The sequence below is a fragment of the Gossypium hirsutum genome, chromosome A10 (genome assembly GCF_007990345.1).
Source record: "Gossypium hirsutum isolate 1008001.06 chromosome A10, Gossypium_hirsutum_v2.1, whole genome shotgun sequence".
Classification (NCBI taxonomy): Eukaryota; Viridiplantae; Streptophyta; class Magnoliopsida; order Malvales; family Malvaceae; genus Gossypium; species Gossypium hirsutum.
This window is the reverse complement of record NC_053433.1, coordinates 22,628,966-22,643,638: the sequence shown is the minus strand read 5'-3', so window position 1 is coordinate 22,643,638 and position 14,673 is coordinate 22,628,966. Positions and strand designations below refer to the sequence as shown.

The following is a 14,673-nucleotide window of genomic DNA, read 5'->3' as shown; positions in this document are numbered from 1 at the left end:
TATTAAGTGGATGTTTATTAAGATCAAAATACTTTTTATACATATAAATAGAGAGTTTGAAGAAACTTTGTAGATATTATGATTAATTAATAAAATATGTTATTTTTTGCGTTTCCATTATCTTATTATTTATTCTCTATTTATTTATTTTATAACATATATTTTAATTTCACCAAATAATTATTACATTTTTATTCTATTTTATTTCAACGAACTGAACATACTCTATTATTTTATATTCTATTTCTACTTAACAATTATTATATTTTTACTCTATTCTATTTTGTAAATACGGGATATTGGTTGGATATGAGAGAAGGATTTTACATGCTGTAAATGCGGGATGGCATAGCACGGAATGAAGCGAGTATTTATGTATTCTCGTTTTTTGATTTTTAATTCACATTAATTTCCCGCTTATTTCTACAGTCTCGTCAGTTCTCTCTCCTTCATTTAACAGCAAAATCGCTAAAAGCCAATAATCCTCAATCTTTATCCCAAAATACCCTCCTCTGCTCTCCGAGAGTTTTCCGATCTCAACAATGAACCACTATCACATCTACGAAGTCATCGGTCGTGGCAAATACTCGGTAATAAATGCCTCTCATTCTCTCAGATTCCGGTGAAACTTTCGTCGCCGATTGAGTTCGTTTTCGCTACATTTTATCATTTTTTACTTATTTAAGTTCTCAATGGTTTTTTATAGACCGTGTATAAAGGAAGGAAGAAGAAGACGATTGAGTATTTCGCAATCAAAAGCGTCGATAAATCACAGCGGCACAAAGTTCTTCAAGAAGTAACTTGATTTTAAAAAAGAAAGTTTGATATGATTTGGATAATTAAGCCGATATTTATGTATTTTTAGCTTGTTTTTATTTGACAAGATCCTTGTTGAAGTTTATTTTTTGAATCTTTTGTAATTGTGGTTTATTTACAACTTCAGCTGCTAATTCTGCAATTTTAGCTTCCGTTTTTACTATTTTTGCTTTTTTTCTTCCAGGTTAGGATACTTCATTCATTAAATGATCCGTATATTCTAAAGTTTTACTCATGGTATTTTTTTCCCCAATTTAGATATTGGATTACTTGCGAATTTTTTTTGGCATATTTAAGGTTGTCTCGATTTTGTTACTTTGTGTATCAAGGTATGAAACTTCTGCACATTTGTGGTTGGTTTTGGAATACTGTACGGGCGGAGACCTCATGACCTTATTACGGCAGGTACTTCACGGATTACCTTTTTCCCCCTTTTTCTAAATGTTTCAGTTCTTTAAGTAGCCTTCAAAAAAAAGTTCTTTTAAGTACGAAAGGAACTTTAGGATTTTCTTGTTCTCATTTGCTAAGATAGATTTGAGGATCTTGAATGCGGGTATGCTAGTTTAGGATTGCATTTATCATTTTTTTTATGGATTTCAGGATGGTAAACTGCCGGAAGATTCAATTTATTTTTTGGCCTATGATCTTGTCCGAGCTTTGCAGTAAGCATCCTTTTTTTTTTCTCGTTTATTATTGCAGTTTGTGTATTGTATGTAATATGTTTTTGTTCTTCATTTAACACCTTTCGTAAGTTACTAATGGAAATATTGTTGTTATTAGATATTTACATTCAAAAGGAATCATTTACTGTGATTTAAAACCGTCAAACATCCTTTTGGACGAGAATGGCCATACAAAGGTATCTATCCCCTGTTACGAACATGCAATATTGAGTTGCTATTACCTACATCCTTTGCAATTGAGTTTCACCTTTTGGTATTCGTGCGATGCAGTTATGTGACTTTGCACTTGCTAGAAAGTTGAGTGATATATCTAAAACACCTTCTTCCATGGTAGGTTCTTGTAGGCGTTGTGGCATTCTGTGCCTATACATGAATTACATTGTCAATTTAATCTTCACTAGGTTATGGAAATCTTTTCAATTTCTTCTCCCTTTCTGAGTTGTTCATTGTTGTGCTTTCTACTATTTGCACTTGTTTAGCTGCCACAAGCAAAGCGAGGAACACCTTGTTATATGGCCCCTGAATTGTTTGAGGATGGAGGTGTCCATTCTTTTGCATCTGATTTTTGGGCCCTAGGTTGTGTGCTATACGAGTGTTATACAGGGAGGCCTCCTTTTGTAGGAAAGGAATTCACTCAACTTGTAAAATCCATTCTCTCAGATCCAACTCCTCCACTTCCAGGAAGTCCAAGCTCTTCTTTTGTCAATATTGTTAATTCTTTGCTGATTAAAGATCCAGCTGAAAGAATAAAATGGTTTGAGCTTTGTTTACATGCCTTTTGGAGGACAAAATTTTCTCTGGTAGCTTTCCCTCCTCAGCCTGCTTTTGAAAACATGATTGAGTTATATGCTAAACCATGTCTCTCAGAGCGTAACAGTGACAGATCTTCTCAAAGCAAGACTCCTAAATATAGGGAAAAAGTTTCAAAAGGGGCTTCAAGAAAAGATGAGAATTCTCTCATGGCTTTAAGAGGCCACGAGACAGCAGTCAAAGGTACACCAATTGGCTGTAAAACTCAAACAAAACCTTCTGGAAGAGCAGTGGAGGAGAAGCATAAAGATCAGTCCAGTGCTATTAAGCGTGTGAACCTCTTGAGGTTATCTAGAATAGCCAAAACAAACTTACAGAAGGAGAATGAGAAGGAAAACTACCGTAGGCCTTTTCCAAATAGCTCTGAGAATGAGTCTGAAGTTAAAATCGAGAATACTGATATGGAACTTGATTTTGATGAGAACACTGAAGAGGACGTGCCTGATGAACCTGATGGATCAGATGTTCCTACTTGCACAATTGAAGGAAAAATTTCATGTCAGAATCAGCAACAGCTCAAAGCGGAAGAAAGGGATAATAACATGGACCAATCAGATAGCCAAGCCATCAGTAGTTTGTCGACCTCTGGTGAATCAAAAGCACATGATCAAGAATCATCTTCCAATCATGTTGAAGTTGCTTCAACCCCACCCAGTGTCAGTTCCCAAAACAGAAATCAGAGAATTAAGGAGAGTCCAGTATCTGCTCCTGATTCTGATTGTTCAAAATCATCCAACAATATCTCCCAAGTTCTCTGGCATCCTTCAGATCTTTCTGTAAGACCCGTAATGCCAAGCAGAAAAGCTGATAAGTTGTCAGAGGTAATTCCTTCACTACCATTTGAGGCACCGCAACCTTCTGACTTTGTAAAGATGTCAAAGGAACAATTGGATGCACTGAATAATAGGATCATAGCAATATTTGGTGGAAATGCTGGTATCAGCGAGAAGCAAAATGTGATTAGATATCTTGAGATGCTTAGCAACAATGCAGATGCAGCCAATATCTTGACTAATGGTCCCATAATGATCATGCTTGTCAAAATGCTTAGGCAGTCCAAGACTTCAGCTCTGCGTGTTCAACTTGCTTCACTTATTGGCTTATTGATTCGCCATTCTACTTTTATTGAAGATGAGTTTGCAAATTCTGGGATTTTAGGTGCACTTACCGATGGTCTTAGGGACAGGCAGCAAAAAGTGAGAAGGTTTTCGATGGCTGCATTAGGTGAATTACTTTTCTATATTTCCACTCAGAATGAGCATGCAAGGGATAATAACCCACCTGAATTTCCATCAAAAGACAACAAGCCTGTATCTGGCTGGCAGGTTTGTTTTCAAATGCCATTACTTTAAAACTGTAGACTGTATGCCACATTAGTGGAGTCTTGATTTTCTAGAATGTTGATTGTATACCAGTTAAGTAACATCTTGATTTTCTATGATGTTGCTTCTAATGTACCCTTGTTTTGAACAATTCAGAAACTGCCAAAATATAATGTTAATATAAAGTTGTGAGGTTATTAGTCGATGCTTCAAGAGAGCTGTAGCTTGTGCAGTACCCACTAATGCTGTTTTCTTTCGTAGCAGATTTTTGCTTAAATTTGTAAGGAGTTTCTTTGGCTCTTGGCAGGTTCCAAATTCATTGATTTCATTAGTGTCATCCGTTTTACGTAAAGGAGAGGATGATATGACTCAACTGTATGCATTAAGGACAATTGAAAACATTTGCAGTCAAGGAGGACAGTGGGCAGCTCGTTTTACCAGCCAGGATGTGATTAGTAACCTTTGTTACATTTATCGTGCTGCAGGGAAGCAGGAGAGCACGAGGCTAACTGCAGGTTCTTGTTTGGTTCGCCTTGTTCGTTTCAATCCCCAAAGCATTCAATCTGTTATAGACAGATTTTCACTTAAGGATATTGCATCTACTCTCAGCAAAGGAAGTCTCCGAGAGCAGCAAATCAGCCTAAATCTTCTAAATTTGGCTTTTCTTGGAAGCCATCTGTTCTCAAATATAGGACGGTACCTTCTACCTTTGGTGGAGGACAAGAATCTGGTTCCTAGTCTTTTGTCTCTTATTGAGCAAGGAAGTGAAGTTTTACGGGGCAAAGCACTTGTTTTTGTCGCTCTTCTTTGTAAGAATGGTAAGAGGTGGTTACCACAATTCTTTTGCAATGCAAGGTTACTCTCCACAGTAGACAGATTGGCAAAAGAGAAGGATAACTATCTAAAGCTGTGTCTGGATTCATTTCTTCAAGTTGTGGCAACAACCATCCCGAGTTTACTGGATTGTATAACTGGAGATATTCAACAAATGATGGCTGGAAGGCGACAGATTTCTGCCCTTACCAGTCGATCTGCTCCAAAGAACAATATTAATTTGTTTCCTGTTGTTCTTCATCTTCTTGGATGCTCATCATTTAGAAACAGAGTTGTGACTCAGCAGGTCTTAGAGCAGTTGGCAAATCTTATTCAAGTTGTGGAGACACCATTTCAAGTAAGTAGTATCTGAGCCATAGTTTTGACAGCACATTTTCATTGTTCCTTACGAAGTTAATATATAGTTTCTCTGAGCAACTAGAAAGTACACACATATATACTGCCAGGGCTTGACTGACGTTCTAAATATGTTGAGACTTTAAATGACATGTTACTTGCCAGATGCATGTGTAGTAATGTGTCTCGTCTTTGACATGAAAAGAGAAAATCAGAAAACAAGAGGATAGATAGTTAAAATGTCTGTTGCAAGTAGTAACCAATGGCCATAATGCCATACTGCAAATTGTGTTAGAAATTTCTAAGACAGGCCTTTTGGAAGTATGTTATTGGTATATCTAAATAGAAGTTTTCACCTAGCTGTTTCCACAGTTATAGTTCTGTTACCTTTCTTTGTATAATTGACTTCTTACCATTTTGAAGTGGACAGTGGATACTTTACTTCCTTGTGCCAAAATATTAATACATAAGATAAATAGTCATCGGCATTATTCCACCACATATGTTAAAACTCTGAATTTACTGTGATATTCTAATTAAGTTGAACCTCCACCTATAGTTTATTTTAGATCAGATGCTTACTATGATATCGAAACCCCAGTTCTGCTGGTTATTGTTGTTCTGTTTCTTTTGAATTTGTCACTGGTAGGTCATTTCATCTTCAGTTTACACATGATAGGACTTAAATTTCATGTAATCTTATATTTAAATTGGCCTCTTCACTAATCAATTGAAATACCAGCATTGACTACTCTTTTCATTGACTAGGGATGGGATGACTTCCAAATAACATTGTTACGGATTCTGGAATCCATACCTGAGGAGTCTCCAGTAATCCTTGAAAATCCTAACATTTTTATCCGTGGAATTCTCCCTAGCCTTGCTGTTCTTTACAAGGGCAATAGAGATGGTAATGCCAGATTTTTGTGCCTCAAAATTATGTTTGATGTGATGGACATCATCTTGAATGAATCTTCATTAAAAGATCAAAGGTCAGAGGATCTGAAATTGATATCTAACTCTCATTTTCTTGCTCTCTACCCCACCTTGATTGAAGATGAAGATCCCATTCCCATGTATGCACAGAAGCTTTTAGTGATGTTAATCGAGTTTGATTATATTAAAATCTCTGACATTTTAGATCTCAAAATGGTCTCAAAATGTTTTGAATTTTTGCTTGGCGATCTGACAAATGCCAATGTAAACAATGTCAAGTTGTGTCTAGCTTTGGCTTCAGCTCCGGAAATGGATTCTAAGTTACTTTCACAGCTGAAAGTAGTTAGGAAGATCGGAAATCTCTTGGAGTTCGTATATGCTAAGGATATGGAAGATTTTCTCGAACCAACTGTTGGTTTGTGTAGGGCTTTTCTTCTATGCTCCATAGGCAGTAGGAAAGGTTTCATTTATACCAAAGAACCCACACTTTTAGGCCCCATTTCTTCCGAGCCAAGTGCTCGAATTGATCTGCAGCAATGCATACGAGACATAACGGATTTTGGCAGCAATGTTGGAGTCTTACTGGAGTTGAGTGCTTCTCATGAAGCAAGCATTGCAGATATAGCCTCTGAATGTATCATATTGTTGCTCAAGGCAGCTCCAAGGGAAGCCACAACTGGAGTCCTGACTAATCTTCCAAAAGCAGGTTCAATACTTTTGTCCTGGCGCAAGGGCACCTCTTACTTGATCTTGCAGCGGATATTGCATACTGTCGGTTATTCCTGCAGGCAATGCCTGTCACATGCCATGATACTGTCAATAACGAAACCCGAAATTACATGGATCGAATGTATTGTTTCCGATCTGAAAAGCTCAAATATACCCGGATTAGCTGATGTTGCTTCCCTTGTACTCTTAGAGTTGCAGCGGCTGCCATGTTGCGTTTGAACTTCCTGAGGTTGTCTAACTTCATTTTCTCTTGTTTCTTCTATACATAAACAGTTTCTGAGATTTACTGTATAACTGTTACAGGCCATTGTAAATTAACTGATTCCTCCAACGGACGCTAACATATTTATGGCGTGGTGGACTATGGCGGCTAAAATGATCCATGTTTGAGGTGAGTTATATATTTATTCGCTACTTTTTCTTGGTCTGTAACTGAATAATCCATGCATACTTCCTATCGTCATTGACATATTCAATTTTAAGTTGCTTTTTTTCTCCTTGAGAATTTACTCCAAAGATAATGCTCCACATTTATGCATGCCTTTTGGACTCTGTCAAATCGTATTGAGTTGATGCAAGAGGGACGGGACTTTACTTCCCCTGTTTATTGGCCTGGCCTGATTTGGTTCAGTTCCAGCCTAATTCAATGTGTGACACTGTTTAATAAAAAATTATATACTTATATCGGTATCTAATATCTAATATTTACATTTAAATTCGAATAATATAGATGGCACTGCCGTTTACCTTATACAGTGTTCCATTTAGTTATACTTTTTTCTCTTTACATTTCTTAAAATATTTCTTTTAGATACAAGTACGAAGATCTTCTAAAATATTTCAAATATATAAAAATATAAAACATAAATATAATCTATATATTTCAAATATATAAAAATATAAAACATAAATATAATCTATATGAAAGTATGAGTTTTAAAATACTTTTGCATTGATGTAAAATCTTTTATTTTTTATCATATTAAATTGACATTTAAAAATATTTATTATTTAATTTAAAATTATCAATTATAATTCTATTTAAAAATAAGTTGTGATAATTTTATTGATTCTAAAATAGAATTATAACTTGAATAAGGTTTAGTTTCTTATTGTTGTTGCAATTGAAAATTGCTTTTCATAAATGTTTTTAAACAAAAATGGTTTTGAAAAGTGTAATTTATTAATTTAAGTGTTTGTTGTTAGAAATTGTAGTGAGAAGTTAAAATGATTATTTTAGACATAATGATGAAAAATAAATAATAAATTAATTTAAATGCAATTAAAAAAAAATGATCTAATGGTACATAACATACAAAAATTAAATATTTTTTAAATAATTAATATAAGTTAATTTTTAAACTACTTTCCCACCAATCGCTAAAGTGTTCAATTTTAAACTACTTTCCCACCTATCGTTATATTTTTAATATTAAACATTTAAAATAAAATTAAAAAAATAATTATATTAAATATAAATATTATAACAAAAGATATATTTCATGTTTTTAATTAAAGTGAATTTATTAAATTACTTGTTAAGATATTCCTTGTTGCTTCTATTTTATAACTATATGAATTGTTTTATTCATTACCACCACTATCATCATCATCATCATTTTTTTTATCATTATCATCATTTTCTTTTGCTTTTCAAAATTATTACTTGCCATATCTTCAAAATGTCTAATTTTTAAGTAAACTAAAAGTTCATTCAATCATACTGATGAATGTGAATAATTGAATATTTTTTTTACTAGATATGATTTTTCTTTACAAAAATCAAGTAAATGATATTGTTCTCCTCAATACGCTCCTAGAAAATCTTTTAGTTGAAGATATTTAGAATCAGCAAAATAATACTTTTTATAAATTGTAAGAAAAATAAAAAAATCCATTAAAGAATTTATTATTTGAATAAATTAAATAAATTAATAAATTACCATTTGACGAGCGTGAGAGCTATAATCATGGATCTCAAATTGCATTAAAAAAGATCCCGGTGTCATGTATCAAACTTATTGGTTGAAAAGCGCTTTCAAACAAAAGTGATTTTGAAAAGTGTGATGGAAAAGTGTTGTGGAAAAAGTGTAATTTATTAATTTAAAAGTTCTTTCATTATTGTAAAAAATTATGGAGAAAAGTTAAAATGACTATTTAAGACATGATGAAAATTAAGTACTAGATTAATTTAAATGATATTTAAAAATAACAATCTAGCGGTATATAAGATAAGAAAATCAATTCCTTTTTAAATAATTAATATAAATTACTTTTTTCATTTTAAATAAATAGAAAAATTGTATTTTGCTAAAATGTTAAATTTAAAGTATTTTCCCACCAATTGTTAAATTTTTAATATTAAATATTTGAAATAAAATTCAAAAAAAGAAATAAATAGTTACATTAAATATAAATATCACAACAAAAGACATATTTCATGTTTTTAATTTAAGTGAACTCATTAAACGGTAAGCTATGCTATGGTATTCCTCATTGCATCCATTTCATAACCATATGAATTGTTTAATTCAATATTGTCATCATTATGCATGTTTTCTTAATTAATAATATTATCACATGCCCTATCAATATTTTTATATTTTATAAAATTTGCATCTAGTCTTATATGTTTTGGAATAAAGTTGTATATCGCCATTGTAGCAACAACAATCATAGTTTGCCTTTTCAAAAGTATAACTTGGTATATCCTCAAAATGGTCCATTTTTTCAAGTACACCAAAAATTTGTTCAATCACACTATGTAATGACAAATGTGAATAATTGAATACATTTTTTTTACAAAGTGTGAATGATTGAATACTTATTTACCAAATATAGGGTTTTTTTTCTATGAAAGTTAGGTATGGTCCAAGAAAACTTTTCATTTGTGAATATTTAGAATCAACAAGATAATATTTTCTGATAAATTGTAAGAAAGATAAATAATCTATTAAAGAACTTATATTTTGTTCAAATAAATTAAATAAATGAATAAATTACCATTTGACAGTGTGAGAATTTTAATCTTGGATCTTGAATTGCATCAAGAAAGAGTTCAATGTCATGTCTTGAACCTTCCCATTCGATTACTACAAATGTGAAGCACATATTAAAATCACATTCTGTCATAACATTTTGTGTTGGGATACCTTTTCTTCCTATATAAGGAATTTGCTCATTTAGTTGAAGAATAGTCGGAATATGTGAATGTAACACCCCAAATATGGTCTAGACGTTATAGCTAGATTTTAAAGGTTAAATTGGCCACCGAAATGAGAAAGTAAAACGTTCAGATTCTTTTAAAACTCCTATTTTAACTAATTTTAGAAAAACTTGTGCATTTTTCTTAGTTAAAATAAAACATCAAATAATTAAATTGGCTAAGAATAGAACTCATATTATTACGTTACATGTTATTTTTGGAAACTCAATTGATCTGTTTCTATTCTGGTGATTTGTTTTTCAAAAACTCTTTTATTACACAGCAAAAAAATCGTGGAATTAGAAATTTTATATTTCAAATCCATATTTCATTTGAATTAAAACTAGTTTATATGTTTGATTGATTTTTAGTATAAATACCATGCATACAAATAAAATCCCAAATAACGCAACCCAAAATCCAAAACCAAACTCATGCCACAATTCAAAAAAACATTATACTCCCAAATATAATATGATAAATAATATTTTAAAAGAAATACTTTATTTATAAAAGTTCGAGATGAGCCATCCAAATGTTTCATCTGATCCTAACTTTGAGAATTAACTGAAAGGAGAAAAATTAGGGGGTGAGATTTAAGAAGCTCAGTGTGAGTCTAGGAGTAACAATTTAGACATAAAGACATTCTCAGAAAAATGATAAGCCATCCATACAAAGTCAACAACGATACATAGCAAATCATCAATTAGTGCCAACAAAACAAAATTCATAATAAACATGACTATTATTAATCAATGCATGAGCATGGGTATGAACAAATGATGCAATGCAAAATGTCAACAGAACAAATCTTACCCCCTCCGCTACATACTAGCTCTACCCATCCAATTACACCAAATAAGGCTACTAGAACCCATCCATCCGTCACACCAAATTGTGGTCTTTAGCCACCAAAAAATATGTAGGCAAGTTTCCAGGTTATAACATCCGAAACCCGACCTAGACGTTTTGACTGAGTCTGGAGAGAGTACATCAGCTCATTAAAGAGCTTTTGATTTTATCTAACTCAGTCTGTGTTTCGAAAGTATAAATTTTGGAAAATTTTTTACATATTTTTAGAAAAATCTTATGTTCAAAAAAGTAAAATCACTTATTTAGTTTTGTAGCGCAAATTTCAGAGTTTTAATTTTGAAAACTGAGTTCTAATTTGGTAAATTGTATAATCTTGCAATTTTATTTTAAAAATACCAAAAACTAACGGACAAAACAAAAACCATAACCAAGTCCAAAAGCAGCCTTACGGTCCAAAAAGTCCAGAAAAGTTAAAAACATAGACCATTTTATTTAATTAATCGAGAAACAATTCGAGCTCCCGCACACCGTCCGATCTTAAAATCTATAATTACCTGAAAAGTCAGAGATAAAACAAAGGGGTGAACTATAAGGCTCAGTGATACGAGATCAAAGGCCCGACAAATGCGTTCCAAACTAAATGGGACCATCCAGAAGTTTGTTAGTAAGGCCTTAGATGCGTACACAAAAGAAAGGGAAAATCAAGATTTCAAATATTGGGAATCTTGGTCCAAGATACCAAATCTTGCAGCCAAAGCGCATTGGATCTCCATTACGAGCATCAACGATTCAATTTCGGTAGGAGATGGATCACAAGCCCAAATTCTTGAGGGCAAGGCCCAATAAGAAGATTCCAAGCCCAATCAAGAAATCCACCCATACTTAGTTGAAAATCAGGCCAAATTCTCAAAGTGGCCCAAGTTGTAAAGTTTTATTTTTATTTATTTATTTATTTATTTTACTTAGTTTAAATTTCTATATTCAGTCCAAGAGTCCCAAATAAAAGACCCTTGGCCGAATTTCCATATTAAAATAATTAGGAGTTTTTTTTTAGTTTTAGTTTTAGTGTTCTAATTAAATTAGGAAAACATTTGAAAGGCCTATTTATATGGCTTGGCCAGCCACCCTACATGACATGACAATTACATTGAAAATTTCAGATTTGATTTGAGTGAAAATTCTCTTTGAGTTCTTCAAGGATTTTCTCTTGAGTTTTCTTTAGAAGTTGTTTTAACAATCTTTTTGATCGTGGGCAACCTTCTTTGGCAAAACTGAAATTCACAATTCCCCAATTTCGTGGTAAGAATGATCTTGACGCTTATTGTGAATGGGAATCTAAGATTGAACTTATGTTTCGGTATTATAAATGTCCGGATGATGAAAAGGTAGCGTTAGCAACACTGGAATTTTCTGATTATGCATTAAGTTGGTGGACTCAACTTGGGGTAAACCGCCATCGGAATTATGAAGGTGAGATTTCGACATGGGATGAGTTGAAACAGATTATGCGTAAAAGGTTTATTCCACCTCACTACTATAGAGAAATTAAAACAAAGCTGAGAAGACTTATCCAAGGTAGTAGGACGGTGGATGAATATTTTAAAGAGATGGAGATGCTCATTCAGAGAGCTAACATGGAGGAGGATGAAGAAACAACTATGGTTCGATTCATTGATGGTTTGAACAGGCCGATAGCTAATACATTGAGGCTACAAACTTATATTGATTTGGAAGAAGCAGTTCACAAAGCCATTGAGATCGAGCAACAATTAAAGGAACAAAGGTTTGGGTCATTCTCTACTTCACAATATTACCGAGGTAACAATTCCAATTCTGATTTTAAGAGTTCAAAACCACCTTTTGTTACTAATAAGTCTTCTTTGAGTAACAAGCAGTCAGATTGGAAAAAAGGGGCTCCTGCTAAAACGCAAACACCTTCTAAGCAGCCCAATTTAGGTGATTCGAGTGTGAAGAGGACTCGTGAGGTTGAATGTTTTAAGTGCAAAGGGCGTGGTCATTATAGTAGGGAATGCCCTAACACGAGATTCCTTCTTCTAAAAGATAATGGTGAGTATACTTCCGACTCTGATAAAACAGATCCAGATATGCCAGAACTTGTTGATGACAGTGATAATGGCGAAGAGTTGGTTGAACCACCCAGAGAAGGAGACTTTGCTGATTTTCAATGCCTTGTAGTTCGTCGAACCCTTAACATTCAGATGAAAGATGATGATAGCCAAAGGGCCAATATTTTCCATTCTCAGTGTTTTATTAAAGGTAACTTATGTTCACTCATTATTGATAGTGGTAGTTGCTCAAATATGGTGAGTAGCTATTTGGTTGATTCTTTAAAGTTACCTTGCACCAAACACCCTAAGCCATATCACCTTCAGTGGCTTAATGAATGTTCCGAAGTTAAAGTTACGAAACAGTCCTTGGTCACTTTTAAACTCGGCAATTATGAAGATGAAGTATGGTGTGACGTAGTCCTAATGCATGCGGCACATTTGCTCATTGGACGACCTTGGCAATTTGATCGCGATCTTACACACCAAGGTAAACTTAATCGATACTCCCTTGTATTTAAAGGTAAGAAATTCACTTTTGCTCCTTTAAATCCTACTGATGTATATAAAGATCAATTGAGGATGATAAAATTTTGTGAGGGGGTAAGGGAGAAAGAGCAAGTACAAAAGACAGAGAGAAAAGAGGCTAATAGTAGTGGAAAAAGTCAAAATTTAAAAAGCCCAAAGGTGAGTGAATCCTCTAGTGGTAAAATGAGCGAAAAAAATCTTTTGGCAACAAAAAAAGATGTGAAGAAAGCCCTACTTAATAAACAGCCTTGTATCCTTGTGAGGTTTAGGCAAAATTATTTATCTTTATCTAACATTAACGAAAATTTGCCTAGTGTGTTTCAATCTCTTTTGCAGGATTATGAGGATGTTTTTAGTGAGGCCCCTAAAGGTTTACCACCTTTACGAGGGATAGAACATCAAATTGACTTAATACCCGGAGCTTCAATCCTAAATAGACCAGCCTATAGATGCAATCCTGAGGAGACAAAGGAATTGCAAAGGCAAGTTGAGGACTTCCTAGACAAAGGGTACATTCGTGAGAGCCTAAGTCCTTGTGCTGTTCCTGTCTTATTGGTGCCAAAGAAAGATGGTACGTTTCGTATGTGTGTTGATTGTCGCCCAATCAACAAGATAACGGTAAAGTATCGACACCCAATCCCTAGAATTGATGATATGCTTGATGAATTACATGGTTCAATAATATTTACAAAAATTGATTTAAAAAGCGGTTATCATCAAATTCGAATGAGGGAAGGGGATGAATGGAAAACAGCTTTTAAAACAAAATTTGGATTGTATGAATGGTTAGTTATGCCTTTCGGCCTTACTAATGCACCTAGTACATTTATGAGATTAATGAATCATGTTTTAAGGCTTCAGTTGGGTAAATTTGTAGTAGTTTACTTTGATGATATTTTAATTTACTCCAAGTCATTAGATGATCATGTTTTCCATGTTAGAACCGTTTTGGATATTCTGCGAACTGAAAAATTATTTGCCAACCTTGATAAATGCACATTCTGTTGTGATAAACTAATATTCTTAGGTTTCATAGTTAGTGCTCAAGGTATTCATGTCGACGAGGACAAAGTCAAGGCAATTAAGGAGTGGCCGACTCCTAAATCGGTAACTGAGGTGAAATCTTTCCATGGTTTAGCTAGTTTTTATAGACGATTTGTGAAAGATTTCTCTACTATTGCTGCCCCATTGACAGAGGTTATAAAGAAATCAGTGGGTTTCAAATGGGGTGAAACCCAAGAAAAGGCCTTTCAAACTCTAAAAGCTAAGTTATGTTCTGCTCCTTTGCTTAAATTACCTGATTTTGCTAAAACTTTTGAACTTGAGTGTGATGCTTCAGGAATTGGAATTGGCACTGTTTTAATGCAAGATAAGCAACCTATTGCTTATTTTAGTGAGAAATTGAATGGTGCACAGTTAAACTACTCGACTTATGACAAAGAACTATTAGCATTAGTTCGTGCACTTCAAGTATGGCAACATTATTTGCTGCCTAATGAGTTTGTCATACACACAGATCACGAATCTCTTAAATGGTTAAAGGGACAAGGTAAGTTGAGTAAAAGACATGTTCGATGGGTAGAATTCATTGAAAC

At 33.6% G+C, this 14,673-nt stretch overlaps 1 protein-coding gene across 1 annotated transcript; it reads left to right on the top strand.

The window, feature by feature from the left end:
• The first annotated feature begins 324 nt into the window (after positions 1 to 324).
• On the top strand, positions 325 to 7,025 carry LOC107897539 (serine/threonine-protein kinase RUNKEL). Its single transcript, XM_016823028.2, has 11 exons — positions 325 to 590; positions 707 to 796; positions 1,001 to 1,053; positions 1,146 to 1,221; positions 1,417 to 1,478; positions 1,597 to 1,675; positions 1,770 to 1,829; positions 1,979 to 3,634; positions 3,939 to 4,802; positions 5,570 to 6,695; positions 6,770 to 7,025. The coding sequence occupies exons 1-10, from the start codon at positions 543 to 545 to the stop codon at positions 6,683 to 6,685; spliced, it is 4,104 nt and encodes a 1,367-aa protein (XP_016678517.1). The 5' UTR covers positions 325 to 542; the 3' UTR covers positions 6,686 to 6,695; positions 6,770 to 7,025.
• Positions 7,026 to 14,673: the final 7,648 nt, after the last annotated feature.

What these genes read in the sequence shown, in the direction of transcription:
- LOC107897539 (XM_016823028.2), top strand. Translation starts at nt 543, where the DNA reads ATGAACCACTATCACATCTACGAAGTCATCGGTCGTGGCAAATACTCG. An exon ending in CTAAAACACCTTCTTCCATG is followed by an intron (nt 1,830 to 1,978) that starts GTAGGTTCTTGT and finishes GCACTTGTTTAG; the next exon opens with CTGCCACAAGCAAAGCGAGG. An exon ending in AGCCTGTATCTGGCTGGCAG is followed by an intron (nt 3,635 to 3,938) that starts GTTTGTTTTCAA and finishes GGCTCTTGGCAG; the next exon opens with GTTCCAAATTCATTGATTTC.